General features: G+C 39.5%; 1 protein-coding gene across 6 annotated transcripts in view; it reads left to right on the top strand.

Annotated features, from left to right (window-relative positions):
- Positions 1-2,198: 2,198 nt before the first annotated feature.
- LOC131236788 (uncharacterized) overlaps positions 2,199-19,576 on the top strand; it is a 35,437-nt gene continuing 18,059 nt past the window's right edge. For 2 of the 6 annotated variants that reach the window (XR_009166877.1, XR_009166881.1), the window contains exons 1-10: positions 2,204-2,588; positions 2,671-2,706; positions 2,793-2,900; positions 3,590-3,673; positions 3,801-3,919; positions 4,326-4,427; positions 9,479-9,595; positions 9,693-9,758; positions 10,783-10,849; positions 13,832-13,885. Coding sequence is in view for 1 of the 6 variants with exons in the window: in XM_058234222.1 (XP_058090205.1) it covers positions 2,499-2,588; positions 2,671-2,706; positions 2,793-2,900; positions 3,590-3,673; positions 3,801-3,919; positions 4,326-4,427; positions 9,479-9,595; positions 9,693-9,758; positions 10,783-10,849; positions 13,832-13,885 (843 nt within the window). In the remaining 5 variants the exon portion in view is untranslated. Of the gene's footprint in view, positions 2,589-2,670; positions 2,707-2,792; positions 2,901-3,589; positions 3,674-3,800; positions 3,920-4,325; positions 4,428-9,478; positions 9,596-9,692; positions 9,759-10,782; positions 10,850-13,831; positions 13,886-19,576 lie in introns of all 6 variants that reach the window. The other 4 variants (XM_058234222.1, XR_009166878.1, XR_009166879.1 and 1 more) reach the window with 4 other exon arrangements.

A 19,576-nucleotide genomic window follows, 5' to 3' on the forward strand; every position in this document is an offset into this window, starting at 1 on the left:
ACACCGTAGACCCCACCTTTTATCAATCGTCTTTTATGAAAAATTCATAACTGACATTTTCAACTTATACTTTGGACGTATGGATAGAGCATTCGAGGGTGAAAATACCTCTACTTTTCAAAGTAAATTTTCATTTCTAAAGACCTAGAGCTACAGATTATAAGAGCCAGTTTGGTTTTGGGTTTCTAGTTCAAGTGTAATTACCTTGTAAATGAGTAATCATTATTTACCAAGGTAATTACTTGCATATTTCCCAATGCTGATTTGACCAGTTACTTTTTAAGCACTTAAATTGGGGAATTTGTAAAATAAATATGGGGCCTACCATAATGTGTGTGGCTTATCCACACCGCCCATTCCTTATGCCAAATGAATTTAAGGCATAAGCCCAAAAATTAGGTAAATCTAAAGGTCAAGTGGACCACACCACACAAAATTATGAGAATAGAATGCCTACCGTTAAAAACTTGTTTAGGCCCTTAGAAATTTTAGATCAAGCTTATATTTATATTTTTCACTTATCCATGTCCATATGATCCTATAAACGGGTTAGATGGTGAATAAACCTCAATGTGGGCTCAGTAAAAAAATCAACTTTCAACGGTGGACAAATTAAGTCCATTATTTCCTTTCATGTGGGTCAATTGAACATTAAATCTTCCTAATTTTTTCGATCAAGCCTCAAAATATTTTAATAAAACAGATGGACGGCACAGATATATTACATACATTATGGTGGGGCCCACGGATTTAAGTCTACATTTTGGGACCGTTTTTCTAGGTGAAATTACTTCCTCATTTTCAAACAAGCGAAAAAATGTAATAATTACTTTTTTTACAATGACTTACAGTGATTTACCTGGATTCTGGAAAACCAAATAGGCCTTAAGTGTAGCCATAGGTAGCGTAAGGAAGGTATTATCAGCCTTAGACGCTGTGTCCGTACGTGCAAAGGTCTAAATTAGGATGGTAAGTTTTGGATCTTCGTAAAAGACGTGGGATAAAAGGTGGGGTCTACAGTGGTAATTTTCTTAAAAAAAGAGAAAAAGACAGCTCCGCTACACAACACGTGCTGGCCTGGTGAGAGAGCAGTGCCGCACCCTAGTCATCATCTGTAGCCCATCAACTATACACGTGACATCCACTCTACCCGATCCCAAACTCATGTGGGCCAAATCGTAGAAAATTACATAGTCACGCGTAAAATCAGCAACTTCAGGTGGTATGGCCCACCTAAGTTTTGAATCAGGTTAATTTTTAGTATTTCCATTCCTTATGGTGAGGCGCACTTTAGTGTCTCTTATTATTTTGGTCCTTGAATCTATGAACAGACTCTCCTTTCACTCCTGTGACGTGGCCAACTTGATACTTGAGTTGTTGATAAACAATATCAAATCATCTTATTTTTAAAAATAATTATTCATGCTTTAGGTCTAGAGTTTTTCAACCCATCTAAATCCTATGATGTGACTTATAGGGACAGCTCATCTATCCAAATCATTTGATTTGAATTAATGTACCAGATGCCTATTAAAATGGTTGTACCCTTCAGTCAATTTTACTTGTGTAACCATTAGACAATTGGTGTAAGAAAGTGGCAAAATTCACTTTATACATTTACCAACCCTCATTATATATATAGACAATATAAAACTCTAGTGGGTCCCACGGTTGAATTGGGTGGCCCATTGTGGAGGGTGTGGATTAGGTGAGCCTGCTATAACTGCTTAATGGGTGAGTCTCTGTGAGGCTGACCTCAATGTATGTGTTATAACAAGCTTATTATTATTTATTTTAGAGCTTGGGTAAAAAGATGAAGCAGATGTAAATCTCAGGCAGCCTGTGATATAAGAAATAAGTAGTGTTGGATTCCTATAAACTTTTTGTGAGCTACTGAGGTATTGGATTAAGCTGGTATTTGTGTTTATAGTAAAAGGGTAAATATGCAGTATTGGTGGACCGTAGAAAGTTTTTAATGACGGACCATTATTTCTGTGGTGTGGTCCACTTGAGATCTGCTTTATTTTTAGGACAATGACCTAAAATGATCTGGAAAAATGGATGAATGGTGTGGATATACAACAAATACATCGAAGTAGGCCCCACGGTCAGCGACTCACCCAGTAAGCTGTTTCCTTGGACTAGCGCCCCATTGTTGAAACCACTGTAGATCTGCCCGCAGCGGCACCCTAGCGGCGTCCGTGTTTCTCTCCCTTGTTTCCTCTCCCCTGCTCTCACACGTGCACTACACTTGCCATGCCTCCTAAGTTTCATTAAGACAGGCGTTCCTCTCCCTTGCTCTAACACGTGCATTGCACGTGCCATACATCCTTAGATTCATTAAGACCAGCGCAAATGAGACGAGGATCTCTGACTGTCAGTCTCCGAATCCCGCTCCTTACACAGAAGCTGCAAAATCCCGTCCGTTCCCCTTGAAAACGAGTAAAACAACGATCCAGATACAGAGAAGAGGAGGAGGCGAGCTACGGAGATTCGCCATGAAATCGCGAGCTACCTTCGGCCTCTTTACCGCTTTCATGGCGCTTCTAGTTTTCGTCACCACCAAACTCCAGTACGAACACATAAAGGTATTAGCGTCACACACCCAATTCTCATTTCTTTGTTTGCATCTGTATTCCCGCTCTTACACCATCCAACGGCTGTGATCAGTTGGAGAGTCGCTGGTGGCCTTCCTCCTCAACCAAGGTATGTAAGATCGGATGTCTGTGAAATTCCATCTCGTCCTTCTGCTTTGTTATTTCATCGATGCAATGGAATTTTCGTTATTTCAGGATCCGGACCACGATCGCTTTGGGTTCTCGGGTTCTTTGCCTCGGGGCATTGTGAAATCGACATCTGACATGGAGCTGAAGCCTCTGTGGAAGAACTCAAGGTTAAAAGTAACTATTCTGTCCCACTTATTATTCTTTTGAATGTTGTAGACTAGTTGTTGCAGGTGACGAACTCCTCGCTGTTTGAAATTGCTTGTTGGTTTATGTTATAAAGATTCTCAATCTCAGTTTCTGCAAATCTTGAAGTGGTTGTAGAGCTTTCTCGCATAAATTCGGGGCCGTTGTGTCCTGAGCAGTGCTGATGTGATGCTTATCTCTAGGTGGGCCACCTCCTGGATGGGCCATCTCCCATGAATCTAGCTATTGGACTGTGGTATCCACCTGAAAACAGAGCAATGGTCCAAATCCCACGGCGAAGATGGTAATAGCTGGATGGTTAGGGTTGTCCCATCACCGTGGGGTTTGCCCAACAGTCCATCCATGCAGTGGCCCACAAGATCTACATTCCCGGTCACCATACATGCATAGAACGAATATGTCAAGCCGTTGCAGGGCCCGCGTTAGCTTCCCTTGCATCGCACAAACATTGAGTTGAGTTGTCATTAGTGTTTTTTCTTTTTTCTTTTTTCCCTACTAGGAACATTGGTTATAGAGTTGTAAGATATTTATTCAGTAAATTTCAGCACTGCCAACTGAATTGCCCATCTTGTTGTTCTTTTAAATGCAGAATGCAAATGGTGTTCAGTGATTGCAGGTAAAAATTGGCTGTTGATGTTCATTGGTCCTTGATTTTGCAGGGCACTAGCGAGAATTACATTGCTCTCTTGGCAATGCCTGTTGGTATTGAGCAAAAGAAAAATGTGAACATAATAGTTCGGAAGGTATTTCTTCTACTCCAACTTACTCATTAACATGTGACATCCAAGTACAATGATATGGCACCCACGTATTTGGTGTCATTGAAGTTCAGTGCTTGCTAATTGCTAATCTACCTTTTCTTTAGTTCAGTTTCTCTCTGCGAATTGCTCCATTATACTTTTTCATTATGATGGGAATGTGGATGGATGGCATGATCTTGAATGGAGCGAGAAGGCAATACATATACTTGCTCATAACCAAACAAAATGGTAAGTATTCATGGCATCTCCCTTTTTTCTCGGAACAAAATTTTCTGGTCAATAAAATCATGAACAATGCCACCATTAAAAAAGAAGAAGAAGGAAGAGTGTCTCAAAGGCATCTATTGTATTATTGCAATGTTACTTGGAGATGTTCTCTTGTATCTGGGGTCATCAAACCATATGATACAACATGTTTTATGGAAAAGACCATTTCATCTAACCATAGGGCTTGCATCCTGGCATAGCTTCCTGGACAAAGGTTACAAATTGAATGGTATTTACTGTAGTTCATATTTTATCTTATCTCGGTTGGTGGTATTCTATGCAATTTGAAACTAATTTTCATATTGTGACATGTTTGACAAGAAATACGATCTTGATTTTTAGATTGGGTTCACATTTGTTGCTACAGGTGGTTTGCAAAACGCTTTTTACATCCAGATGTTGTATCCTCCTATGACTATATCTTTCTATGGGATGAAGATTTAGGAGTGAAGAATTTTCACCCTGGAAGGTAATTCTTTAAGCTCATATTTGTGAAGTATGAACTGGTTACATATTATTTAGGTATATTATTGATCATTTTGTACAAAAGGATGTTGGTTGGCTTCTATATTAATTTAGTTAGGTTGAAGGACTGCAAAGTATTTGGTTGATGTTGCTAGGTTTATAGTACACTTTCTATGTAGATCAACTATGAATGTTTCTAGTAGCACGTATATTCCAATCATTTGAATACCTTTTTTGGTCAACTCTTAACCATGCAACTTTTGTATGGAATTTCATGAGCATCATGGTTTGGGGTTTATCACAAACTACAACACAGATGATGACAATAGATGCTCAAGTGAAGCAACATGTTTTGATTGACTGAATCCTCACCGGTCACCATAGAACAGTGTGAGCCTTTCCTATGTATGTGAAAGGGTTGCTAGGCATTTACAAGTATCTATCCTCTTTGGCGGGGTTACTGTGAAGACTGTTAGACAGGCTCACATACGTTGTATAGCTAGTATACCTTATATAGTTCGTTTCCATAGGTAGAAGATTCTAATTTTATTATTTTCCTTGTATAGATGACTAGAATCTCTATATATTCAACCCCTTTGGGTTGTCTCAAATATAGAAAAGCTTTCAGCTCATCTCGGTTTTCATGGTATCAGAGCTTTACTGATCCGAAACTGGCACCACCTGTCAGATCCAACCCCCCTGCGTCGTCCGGCTACCCCTGCTGCGTTGTCCGGCCACTCCTCTACTTGTCTGGCCCCTCTGCTCGTCCAGCGCCCCTCTGCGAAGGGCGTGGAAAGGGAAGAGGAAGAACATCGTTGATGCAGGACGGAATGATCTAACCTAATATGATGCCATGAAATTATAAGACAAATTAACTAGAGCAATGAAATGACAAAATAAAACTAATTTACCATAAATTTAGAAAGTTCAGATTCATAACGTGTCCAAATTCAAGCGTATGACAGTCCCACATTACGAATCTCATAAATTACTAATTAACCAGGACCTATGGGAGAGAGAACCCCTATCCTAACATAGGGTTAAATATGAATTCAATGGAAATCATGTGTTTTATAAGATTTTTGACGTGTTAGGGCTGTTTAAAGGTTTGGGAATGGGGGGAAAGGGTTTGGGGTATCTAGGCTTAAAGGAATTATGGTTTGGAACGTTAGGGTTGAGGTTTTGGGTTAGAATTTCAGATTTTGGGTTTAGGGGATTTAGGATTTAAGGTTTCTAGATTGAGAATATGGGTTTCAGGTTATGGGAATTGGGGATTTATGATTTGGCCAAGGGATTTCAGATTTTGGGGATTGGATGTCTAGGGTTTTGATAATCAAGGGGTGGAGAATTAGGATTTTAAAAATTAAGGTTTGTGGAATTTGGAAGTTTGGCTGGTATAAAAACATACTAAACAATGGTTCAACGCAAGGAATAGCTCCGGCTCATACATTTTCTTTTTGTTGTATGAAATGCTGATATAAGGCTTAAAGCTGATTATAACACAATGTACCCAGATGCCCAATAAGCTAAGCAAGATGATAATGCATTTGATGGCGACCCATGAAAGATCCACCTTGCTAACTTTTCCATGCAAGTGACTAAAATGAGATAGAGCATTCATGCTCAAAGATTAGAATAATCGCCAACACAGCAAAAGTGACCCTGCCTGTGTGGTTCACGAGGCTCCATACTTTTGAGTATCACTGCAAAATGGTGACAAGGAGCTTGGTGAATGTTAGTAATTTCACCATTAGATACTTCTTTTTGAAGAACAATCGGGCATTTATTAAAAGCCGAAATAGAATTGGACCAGTACATGTTATTCATTGGGGTGGCAACTTTTTGAAGGTTGAGGAGAAGATGTTTTGACAATGCTTAGGAAGATCCAAGGTTGGTTGACTCGTTGAGTCTACTTGGTACTCGCCCAAGTTCACTCAGTTTTAGACCCCCTACCGAGTGAAATCGGGGTCAATTAGTATGGGGAAAATCAGTCCACACTCAGCCCAGTGTTCCTGAGCTTTAGAGATGTAGTGACTCATCCGAGTGCAAAAACTTGGGCGAGTTGTGGCGTTTCATGTGGCCATTTTGTCGAACGTGACTCGGGCGAGTTGTACTACTGAAATGATGGTAAATGGTAAACTCATGATTATTGTATTTATTATTTTAGGGTTATTAATGGTGGAGAGAGAGAGAGAGAGAGAGAGAGAGAGAGAGAGAGAGAGAGAGAGAGAGAGAGAGAGAGAGAGATGTGAAATGGTTTGGACTTTATAGGAGAGAGGAGGGAATGGAAGGGATTCTAAGAGTTTCTCTCTCTCTCTCTCACGCACATCTCATGCCTCTCCCTCCCCTCTTTCCCAGTTGCAAGTTTCTAAAGTGGTAAGCATCTTCGTATTTCTTCAAGCGTCTTAATGTTCTTCTTCCCTCACACCCCATGAATCATAATGTGATTGTTGATGTGCTATTAATCAAAGTTTGAGTTGTAAATTCTTTTTGTAAATTAAAATTTTATATTTATAATCTATTTCTATAATTACAGAATTATTTAAATTCGAAAAACATTACTTGCTTGAGTCGCTACGTCAACTCAAGCCCATTTTTGTAGGTCGGCGTTGTCAAGTTTGAGTCCCGAGTTGGCCAACCTTGGCAAGACCTTGCTAGTTTGGAAAACCATTTTGACGTTGAGGAGGATCTTGCTGGTTTGGACCACTGATTTGAATTTGTGAAGGAGGATCATTTTGGCTTGGACCACCATTTTGAAGTTAGGGAGGAAAATCTTGCTGGTTTGGACCATCGTTTTGAAGTTGGGCAGGATGATCTTGCTAGTTACTAGTTTGTTCATGTGGGATCAGGCTGGCAAATGGATAGGTTGATGGAGGTCTCAAATGGGCTGTTTGGCTGATGCTCTTGCTGCCTTTAGCATCAACAAATGCCAACAAGTGCATTGGCTAGTGCGTGCACTAGTGGCATTGATGGTACTGACTGTTGTCGCTGCATGTAGTTATGCACAAGCACATGCATGCATACATGCCAATATGTTATTGACACATTCATGTTCATGCGGAGCAACGTTTAATATGACACTAGTTCATGGTTCTAAATATCAGTATCGGGGGGTGTATTGGCCTGACTGGAAAACGATATAGTATGGGCATCACTTTTCAGTATGGGTCGATTTTTTTAAGCTAAATAATTAAGGAAAATATTAGAAAAATGGAAAAAAATGAGATATTAAAAAACTACCATTTTTTGTATTTTAGATGTATATAGTGGTGTTTCGGACCATTCTCTGGTAAGAATGTTGTTTGTCAGCTTGACCCATTAAAAGTCAACCAAATGATCCTTAAATAAACATAGGGTTGTCAATGGGCCAGTCGTAGGCCTGGCACAATCGAAATTTTGAATAGTTTGTCCATCCCAAATAGATCAAAATCCAGGCGAAAGCCAACCCCTAGCTTCCATTGAACATAACTAAACACAAAACAAGCATGATTTGGTGAATTAGGGCCCCTTACATTGAAATACAACAAAAAAGATGATAAGAACATGAAAAAAGTGAAGATTTTACCATATTTTCCGATTTTCCCTATAATGATCCATTCCGCTTCAATTCATCAAATTACCACTCAAATATTTTGTTTTAATCCCAAAATAAGCATGGATTTAGTCTAAAATGACTAGGAGTTCAACTTGGGTGGGTTTGGTTGGGTTAAGGGTCAACTTAAGCCCAACCTGACCTCAAGAGGACCCAACTTACCACCCAACCTGACTTGAATTCCAACTCGAGGTGCCCAACCCGAAGTCCTTTGTATTCGACCAACCTGACCCTACCTGACTTGATCCAACTTGACCCAAATACATGAGATTATTCCCAAACCAACGTAACCCAACCCGATTTGCTCAACTCGAACATAACTTGTGGATGAATTAACGATGCATTTGCAAGAAGAGATCCCATGGTGTATGTTTTTTGAAGATGACATAGCTTTGATTGACAAGACAATGGAGGGCGTAAACACAAAGCTATATTTATGAAGGGTGCTTTAGAATCTCAAGGATTTAAAATTAGTTGGACTCAAATAGAGTATATAGAGTGTAATTTTAATATAACAGACATGGAAATGAGGAATTAGTTAGGATTGTTGACTAAGAAGTTTCCCACAATGACAACTTTCGATATGTTGGGTCAATAATTCATGAGAATGGATAGATAGAGAAGGATGTTGCCTATTGAATTCAAGCTGGGTAGAAGAAATGTAGATGTGCTTTTGGAATTTTATGTGATCATCATATACCACTTAAACTGAAAGGGAAATTAATGTAGGGGCATTTTCACACCGGGCTCGAGTGGGGTGGCCTGTGGGATGCAGGAGCACACTTGGGGTGGGCGGTTCGTGTGAGGTGGAACCCATGTGAAGTGGGGTCCATGAGGGGGGTTCGGCCGATGTCTTAACCCATGGGATGTGGGGCCTGAGCTATGAGATAAATGGATTGATTCTCCATGCTCTATCAGTTCGAGCTTTTAGAGCAAGTGGTTAGTTGTCTTGCATCAAAGTGATATTAGAGTGGGAGGTCTAGTGTTCGAAACTCCTCACGACCGATGGTCTAATTGCAGGTTTGGCTCTTGATAGAGAGGAATGGTAGAATGGGATTCATGTAGCCGACCACAATTAATTGGGACAAGGTTTAGATGATGATGATTTATTCACACTTTCAAGAAGTGATCCGATTGGTAGCGTTAAATATTCTTAGATAGGGAAGCTTTAATTACTTAGATTTGTTTATTTATTTTTATTTTTATTTTTTGTCATTTAGAACATCCATTCAAATGGAAGTTTGTCAATGTTTTTATTTTTAATTGGTATTCATTTTGTCATTTTTTTTTTTTGGGTTAGGTTCCTCAATTTTAATTCTAGCATACTCCCATTTAGTTATATTTCTTCTATAAGGATTAGCTAACCCTTTTCTTCTGATTGCCATCCATTCCCCAATGATCATCTATCTATAATTTGTATTCATTCCTTCTAGTAATGAAATTTTCAATGGTTGGTGGTTTAGGTATTTGCAAATCATGATTTCTGAAGGTTTAGAAATTTCACAACCTGCTTTGGATCCTGATCTATCTGAAATTCATCACCGCATTACCATCCGCAATAAAACGGGGAAGCTCCACAGGTTTTTAAAGCAATGATTGTACAGAATCTCTTTCATTGTGCATCTTTATTCTGTACCATCTATTTGAAATTATTAACCCTTCATATGTGATACTTAGGCGAGTCTATGATTTTCGTGGGAGCTTGAATTGCTCAGATAAAAGCAGAGGGCCTCCTTGCACTGGGTAAGTTTCTACATCCTGTGTCAAGATTTTGCATTAGTGTTAGAACCATGACTTTCCTTCAATTTGATGAAACAAATAAATTTTGTTTATCCTTACCACTGTTTAATTACCCCGGTCTCTCATGCTTACTCTATTTAGCTTCTCAGGCTCACAGCTTAGATGTGATTCTTGGAATTGCAGTTCCTTTAAATAGATGATGAGTATATGTACAGAACTTCTAGGCAACAGTTCATTTTATGGCGTGTTTGTTTTCCTATTTACCATTGTAAATGGTGGTAAATAGGTAATTATAAGCTATTCCCTTTGTTTGGAAGAGAGGGAATATAAAGGGTAATTACACATCGATTTTTGGAATTTACTTTTTGAAAAAACAGGTGGGAATGACTGAGTGAAATTTATGGATCCCACCATGATGTATGTGATCGATCCACACCGTCTATCTATTTTATTAGATCATTTTAGGGCTTGTGCCAAAAAATTGGGTAGATTATAAGCTCAAGTGAACCACACTGCAGCAAACAAGGGGATATTGACGTCCATTGTTGAAATGTGAAGCCATCCGTGGGTCCCACACTGATGTGTATCTGTGATCCAACCTGTTCATATAATCACACAGACACAGATGAAGCGAAAACACAAATATCAGCTTGATACAAAACTCTTATGCCCCACAAGAAATTTTCAATGGTGGGTGTTTAATCCCCGTGTTTCTTATGTTATGGTCCACTTGCACTTTGGATTTGCCTCGATTTTCAGTTTATGCCCTAAAATGAGCTGAATGGACGGCTTGGATCAGACACATATATCATGGTGGGCCTTGCAAAAGATTGAACTTTGGTACTAGTGTTGAGTCAAATCAAAGGTCAGTGTGTATGGGTGGGTGCAGTTTATTTCTTATGGGAAACAGTGATTGTTTATTTACTTCTATTTACAGCCGTAAATAAGAAAACAAACACCCCCTTACTGTTTTTGTGGAGAAATCCTTTTGAACTGGAGGATTTACAAATTTATATTTTGTATACAGATGGGTGGAGGGAATGGCACCTGTGTTTTCACGAGCTGCCTGGCGTTGTGTGTGGCATCTCATCCAGGTGCAATTTTGAGAACTAGGTTCATTGGATCTTTCATGTGCCTTTTCTATTACACAATTTGTGCTTTCAAGCAGTTAGATCTTTGGTGCAAGAACAAACTCATGACACCCATTGATTAGATACCATTCCCATAGATCTTGCATGGAGGATGGAGCTTGATCAGGTATGTGAGAATTGAATAACCAAGGGTGGGACATGATAAGTCAAAGTCTTAATATAAAGGGCTGCAACTTGAACTAGCTTATGCCCTTAGGATTCTTCTACATGTATCTCAACTGTCATTATGGGCCCCCCCCCCCCCCCCCTCCCTAATTGTCCACTAGGTTTGAACCATGGGGGTGCCTGAAGGACTCATTTTCACTTTTCTTTTTGTTGTTGAAGCTTGATTTTTAGTACATGCTACTAAAAACTAAGAATGAGATGGAGATAAATCTGCTAAGAAAGGTGGGTACTGGAGTTTGAGGTCAGGGAGAATGCCAATGGAGGAACAAAGTAAACTTAGCACTTGGGGTTGATTGTCCTTTGGAAAGCATAAGGGAAGGTCTTAGTTAATGCAAAGTTTGATTCGAGGAGTGGGAGTTTGTAGATTGGGTTTTGTCACTTCTGCGTTTTGTACCCTGTTTACAAATATGCAGCCTGCGAACTGTTTCATCTGCAGCCCAACTGATGCAATCAGCTCCCAGCCTTGCATCTCTTCCACAGCTGGGTACAGTGAATCTATGGTGATTTTAGCATGGTATTTTAGACAACTAAATTACGGGAAGTCTCTTTGAACAAGTATTTCATTATAGTGGAAGGAATGTATTTATAGTTGTTTTCTTTATTGAAAGTGCAGATTTTATGTAACTAGGAAGGTAGAAGAGTCATAAAATGGGAAACTCATATGAAATGATCTATAAATATGGGTATGACCCACATAAGCATTTTATTTTTTGTTGGATCTCCATACACTTGTCCAAGGGGCGATTTGAAGGGTCAAGTGACATACCTGTTTTGGCCATGAATTCTGGCTATTGAGGTTGTTGGAGAAGATGATGCTACCTGATCTTTCGCTCCTCACTTCCAAACGATGGGGCTTTTGCTCTACCTACCAGTGAGGGTAGAGGGGACCGAAGCTCTGCCTATGTGGAAGGATTGGCGGTGGAGAAATCCCACCATCGCGGACTCTCCACTATTGATCATGGCTTCCATGGCTCTCTCCAAGTGAGAGAGAATCCCATTCAAATTGTATAACATATAACCGTATGGTACTCCGAGGGTATTAACACGACTGTGCACATTGCCATTCTGTGGGTCTCACCTGATGCTTGTTGAAGTGATCCAAATCGTTCATTCCATCACCCGCAAGGCTGATACCATGTGTGGCCCATTAAAATTCTAACAGCCCATACATATGAACTCGTTATGAAGAATATTTTTTCATCATTATCTAAGCCTGATCCCAATTAATTGGGATTGGCTTATGAAGAATATTTTTTAATAGAAAAATTTCAGTTATGTGTCCCTGCGATGGGAATTCCTTTTCTATTAGTCAGATGCTTGTAGAAGACGGAGTGATGCCTGAGAAGCCCTAGGGTGTGCTGCTTTAGGCTTGGGTGGGTGGAGTGACTTAACCTATTTATCCTTCCATTAATCTTCTTATTCTAAAAAAGAAGGTATCTAGCTTCTCAAAGAGTGATCAGTTTCTTTCTTTTGAATCTAACTGCATCGACAAAATTGTTTGTACTGGGATATACAAATCTATGGTCTGGGACTTCTTCAACGATATGCATACTGGTTTTAGTTTTCCTTACTGAAGTTTACTGTTGCTGAGAGAAAGTATATGTTTGCTTGCATTGGTCTTTTGCTTTGACGGTGCTGTATACAATTCAGTGCCCATGATGGGTGAGAGACCAAGGTGAGGCTTCATATGCCTGTTGACAGATTTCAGGGTTATGTGCACCTCACAGCTTCAAGACTAAATCAGTACCCTTATCAGCATTGATTCTATCAACTGGAGCTTGCTTGGTGTCTCACCAAAATGCATCCACATGCTTCCTACCACAACAAAAATTGTGCAGAGACCTACAATACATTAATATCACAAGTCTATGAAATGTTCTTGATGCTGTAACTTTCAATACCTTGATGGCACTATTAGTTTCTTCATGCCTTAGTAAGGCTTTAGGCAAGACAACCAGGGAAGGGACCCTAGATCACTCACACACACTACACCGTTTCCTTGAGTTTTATAATATATACATATACATATGCATATACACACATGTATTGGTGTTTATATATATGTATGAGGGAGGGATAGGGGCACTAAGGGCAGGTACACATTATACTGTGACGGCGGTCCATACAGGTAAACCTAAGGGTTATGGCGTTTCTTCTTTGTTTTGTTTGTTCTGCTATGATAAGGGACATTGTTCATCAATGCTACAAGTTGGTGCTAGTCTTTGATATGGTCAATTTTGCTGCAAACTATTTAGATAGTTGAGAAAATTAGGATCTGACAGGAAGTGGCAGTAAAAAAAGGCAGCCCCCATACTGAAATTTATGAAGTAGCACATATCTGTCATTTAGACTTTGAACAGCATATGATGTCATGTATTGTCTGATTCGTGTAGGAATCAAGACATTAATGGGCTAAACAATATCAATCTAAAAAAAAAATGGACTCACTGATGCTGATTTTCAGTGCAAGACCCAGATAAGTTCACTGGTGGGGATTATGAGATCCAAATGAATATACACAGGCGAAACAAATGCTTGTGAATATCAGTATCTTTAATACCCTGAAAAGATGGATGCTAACCTGACTTTCAATGCTTTGATTGACAGTTGCTTCACTGGCACCTTTTCCTCTTTTAATTTGAGCTTGTTTCTCTATGTTCGTAATGAAATGTGTAACATACGGTTTTGTTAAGGGTTCGAGGAATACTTGGCAGCATCATTTAATTGTAGCTTCTTATCAGTTTCTTCTTTTCTCTGTAGAACGATCTGATTCATGGGTGGGGTTTGGACATGAAGCTTGGATACTGTGCTCAGGTGTGAGGAGTTTACACAGAAAGACCTTTTATAAATGTTTGCTTTACAGGACATTCACTGGATAGAACATTGTTTTAATTATTTAGTTTGGTGGCTGCCACAATTATTGGTCTAGTGTTCTTGATTGGTACTGAATAGGGCTGTCAATGGGTACCTGGACCCGTGGGCACCCAATGAAGCTGACCCGATTTTAAGGGCTCCGGGTCCCATCTTTCGGACCTGTTAGGAAGTTGGGTCAGGTTTGGGTCATGCCTTTTGGATGTGGTTAAACATAGGGTCTGGTCGGGTTCTGGTGAAGTCCATGTGATGGATCTGATTAAAGTAGGGGTGTACATCGAGTCGAACCGAGTCGAGCTCCAGCTCGACTCAGCTTGGTCACTAGCTGACCTCAGCTCGAACTCGGCTCGGCTCGGTCTTCAAGCCTGACTGGCCAGCTCAGCTTGGTTCAGTCAGCAGCTCGGGCCAGTTCGAGCCAAGATCGAGCCGAGTTCGCCTGTGCAGCATTTTCACAAACACCTGGACTACACCTTCAAAATCTCACTGTATGTAAAACAGCAGCAATAGTTTTACAGGTATTTTATCAAACACCTTCTAAGCAACATAAAAATCAAGAAAAAAGAGTATTTGTTTCATATACATACCTTCCTTGCCACCAGCCACACTTTGTTGAGTCATTTTGTCAAACACTTGGTGAGCAACATCAATATCAAAGTAACCGAATCACCGAATTGGTTCAATCCGAGTCGAGCTGGGGCCAGCTCGAACTCATTTTCAAGCTCAAAAAATCAGCTCGACTAGGCTCGAACTCAGCTTCGAACCGAGTCGAATCAACCTTTTTTGAATTGAGTCGAGCGAGCTAACCGAAGCTCAGTTCGTGTACACCCCTAGATTAAAGTCGGGTTGGTTTAGGTCTAGTCAGGTCCAAATAGTTTTAATAGCATAATGATGCAATTTAATATATTGATGATTCTAGCAGTAGCAGCAAAATAAGGTTTTCTAGGCCACATGTAAGAAAGCCTGTTACACACCATGCAAGTGTCAAACTGGTACATGGTTATGCGATCTAATCCATCCATTGGGAGGGCTGAACCATGTAAATGCTCTTATCTATCATGAACGCAACTCCAAACCTAGGTCCAAAGTCCCGATGGGTAACCGAACCCAATTGGGATCCAGGTCTGTGCCCAGACCCAGCAAGACCATAACCCGGTTAGCCTGGGTATGGGTACCATAGGACCTGACCTGTTGACAGCCCAAGTATTGAAGGATACACTTGAACTAATTCTTGCAATTGGATATGCAAACCTTCTCATCTTTACCTGACATCCATTAGACCTAAAGTAAAATTTAATGGAGTAACTTATCTTCACTGGTTTATTTGGCTGGTGCATTTTATTTGATATACAGGATCTTCCTCTTAATCTGGCTTTGATAAACAAGGTCAAAGTTCTTGGCATACTTGTTGTAGGCTATTATTCTACTGACGTCTCAGTTAATACTACATTCACTACTCAAAAAGACATATTGCCTTTTTCATGTTGTTCCTGATGTAGGTTAGCTGTGTACCCATCTTAGCAGCTCTAGAACAAAGTGAGAGGTGTCATTCTTGGGAATTTCTTGGCATCAGAATTTCTAAGGAGATTTTCAAATGTTGCTTCTTTTTCTTCTGACATATTTGGAAAATTCACATGCAAAGTTATTGAAAAACTAAAGAGGATAAATGATAAAGATAGAAAAAGAAGGCATTTACTCTGGGGTGTTTTGCATGGAGGTAAAAGGAAATGATGTGGTTTTGGTGTAATTTTGAAAATATTGCAATGCTTTGTTAATTTTCCAGAATATCCTTATTTTTCAAAATATTGACAATTTTTTTCAGTGCTTTACAAGTAAAAACCTTGTGTGTTCCTTCAGATGTGTGGTAGTATCCTTTGTTATTCTTGATCCGTAAGGAATCTGAGTTCATTAGGGATATCTGATTATTAATCAACCCTGATCGGGTGCGAGCCTGTAGCTCAATGGTAGACAGGGTGTGTTTCAACATTGAAGTCTCGGGTTCAAGCCCAGCTTACCTATCATAAATATTAATCAACCCCGGTCAGGTTTCATGTTTTGCATATAATGGGCTACTCATGTTTGGCTTGTAGTTCAGTTTTTGCATTTTCTTTAGAGTCAAGTTTATGCCTTATGTACCTGCACGGGGTTTGGGCGAATGGCTAGCGCCATGGGTTTGCTCCCCACAGACACGAGTTCGATTCCCATCCCCGGGATTACCCGATGCACGTGGTTTGTGGGTGATTGCATGCATCCGCAGGGATTAGTCCTGCCTTAAATGGGGCAGGGACACCCAGTTGTCATAAAAAAAAAATAATTATGCCTTATGTAGGTGATGAAGGATATTCATTTTGTATTTTGTCTGTAGAATTAAATGATCATATGCCTCCTTTCTTATTCTGGTATGATCATTCTGTTTGTGGAAATATTGTTTTAAAAAAAATTCTGTTTGTAGAATTAAATGATCTATTGCTTCTTTTGCTTATTCTGGATGAAGGTGATTGTGACATCCTCATATACAAATTGGTATCTTGTGAAAGCTTTCAAATGCAAAAGTTTTGGACCTTGAATGTCCCACTAATGAATCAACCATGAAAACGCATATGCGTACTTTGAATTCCATTTTCTTTTCTTTTCTTTTTTCCTTAAATAAATGCGAGATACAGTTTAACTGTAAGTCGTTGCATTAGATTCTTCTTCTTCTTGGACCTTGAATGTCCCATTAATGAATCAACTATGAAAACGCATATGCATACTTTTGAATTCCATTTTCTTTTTTCCTTAAATGCATGTAGGATAGAGTTTTAACTGTATGTCATTGCAGTAGAATCTTTTCCTTCTTCTTGTCCCATCCTTTCTATCATGGAAATGAAATCGTTTTCCTCAGACATGACACTTTCCACAGTTTGCAAAAAGAAAGTCAGCTGTGGCCACTGCTTGCAAAAAGAAAGCTGTGGAAACCAATTTCCTTTTTCATGGTTTTCCTCAAAGAAGCGATTTCCATTTCCTTATTAAAAAAGAAGAAGAAGAAAAACCTAGGAAATGATGATTTCCATGTTTTTTGAGAGAGAACTCTCACATTTTGACCATTGTCATTTTTATATTTCCATGGAATGGGTAATAGAGGCGTATAAAAGGGATAAATGCCTTGTCATGTAATGGGCGATGGCTTCGAATGTGATTGCCCAGTTTCTGGACTGTTGGTGGGAGTTGTAAAGTTGCTTTTTATACTTATAAATTTGGCTTTGGCCTTTTATAAATGATACTGTCAATGTTAAAATAATAATAATAATATAATAAAATCCATGGAAATCACATGTGCTAAAACAAAGAGGTCTAGTTGGATTCTTTTCTACAGAATTCTATTCCACAGATTTCCTTTAGATGTGATAGTTATCTTTCAAAATCTATGTTTTGAATTCCACTAATGTAAACAGGCAATGGAAAGGTGTCCTTTCTCCCTTCTCACAATCTTTATCCAAGACAGATCAGAATATCGGTATCATATCGGTTGATACAGACGTATTGCATCCGTATCGGCTGGATATGATACACGATACGAGTCCATATTGGCCCATTATGAAAAAATGGTACCCTATTGGCCCGTATCGGCCTTATCAGGTCATATCGACATTGATATTTTATAGCCGTATCGGTTTCAACTGATACAACTAAAAAAGACTCCTTTTTTTTTTTTGCATTTTCTTTGATTTGTTTTTGTTTTTCTCCTCTTAATTTCTTTGCAAAGATGTATCGTTTTAAAGAAATTTTGATGGGGACATCTCACGCATATGCACGCCCTCCTATGCACGTACGCAAGGAGGGCCCCACCATCGATCTGGATCGATGATGACGTTCAGGGAGAGCCTCTTAGTTAGAGGGCTGCGTTTTGATTCGTTGGAGTGGACCCGATAGTCATGTGAGTCCTACCATGGGTTCTCATGATCGTGGCCCACTATTCTAATTAATCTAGTACTTGGGGTTTTGCTTATTTTTGTTATTAGGAATATCATGGATGATTTAGATTGCTTTGAGTAATTGTTATTTTTGATTACTTCGTCGCCAAGTAATAGGTTGCGCACATGGCGCGAGTTTTGGGGTATAGGATTTTATTATAAATAGATACCCCTTGTCTTTTTTCTCAGGGAAGATTGAATAAAATTTCTACGTTTTCTTACTCCTTTCTAAGGTGTGAAAACCTAATTGGGTGCGAAGCCCTCCCTTCTTCGAAGTGCTAATTACCGTGGTGCAAAGCCACACCCATCCCGATTCGCCCTCATCTCCTACTATCAATATCCACCATCTCCTACGACCAACCAATCATCAAATCCACCATCCTTTCGAGGCGATTCTCCCCATACAGCAGAATTTCGGAATCTGGCCTTACAGGAGGGCTGAAATTTCGGTGGAGCATCGTGTTCAAACCGATCATCCGTTTGGCCTGAAACTTGGAGGGAATGTGGCCAACCCTTGGCCGACTAGGGCCAAGCTGGCTTTTTTCTGATTCGTGGGCCCCATAGCGCACGTGTGTCTAGCGGGTTTGCTGTCTATACGTGCGGAATCGGTTCCAGGTTCTCTCTTTCCTCTCCTTCACTCCTCTCTTACTTGATTTCCCTAAGCCTAACCCTATATTGTCCTAAATCCCTATTTCCATGCCCTTTTTAAACCCTAGGGTTCCCCGAATTGAAATCCGTGAATCCCTTGGATTGGGGAAATATTTCTGTGCATGTGTGGATGAATTTACTCTCATTTGAGTATTGTTTGGTCTATAATTTTTATTGATCCAGCCTAACATGTGTAGGCCTGGACCCGCTGTTCACCACCCTAGGTATAGGGTTGCGATGCAGTAATAATCTCGGTAAGACCGATGTCGAATCCACAGGGACTGAACCTTGTACGTAATCTGAAAGTAATTAGAACTAGAATTACTAGAAGATGTATCTAAATCAGAAGAATTTAAGAGAATAATTGTGAATTGTTAAACTAAAACTTGTAAAATTCAGAAGTGGGAAACTACGGTGCCAAGGATCCACTTGTAGAGATCAGGGAGATCTATGCTTGATTCATGAACACAACTGGATTTAGAGTCCCATCTTCATCCAGTTGGAGGATATAACATTAAAAATCAAATCTGAACTTCCTTTGATCTAGTTTTCAAGAGATAAGAAGGATGTGAATTAGACTTGATTCCATCACAAAACTATGCTCATGAGACAAAGTAAACAACAAAATTTAACCAATCCATATCCAATCTGAGAGAGTTATGAACGTTAGGAAGGGTTTCTATCATTCAACCATGCCCATGAGACGATGGTGAACAATAGGGCTTCCTAACTTCAGAATCACAGTAATGAAAAGAATATGCTCAAAGCTATCGCATATCCCTTGTAATTTAAGTCACAATAAACCATTAAAAACTAAAAGCATTCCTTATAATCAAATTAGAATCAAAATCAGTTCAACTTAAACATGAATCAAAGGCATAAAGAAAAGTCTCCCATCGCACTATAAGCTTCACCTCTTAGCCCTAGCTAAGAGGCTTAGCCCATCAACATGATTAAGCTAAAAACTCTTAGAAACATCAAAGGAAGAAAAATAAAGGAGGAGAAGAAGAAAATAACTCTTTGGCCGTCCATGTCT

Source organism: Magnolia sinica, chromosome 2, assembly GCF_029962835.1.
Source record: "Magnolia sinica isolate HGM2019 chromosome 2, MsV1, whole genome shotgun sequence".
In the NCBI taxonomy this organism is placed as follows: domain Eukaryota; kingdom Viridiplantae; phylum Streptophyta; class Magnoliopsida; order Magnoliales; family Magnoliaceae; genus Magnolia; species Magnolia sinica.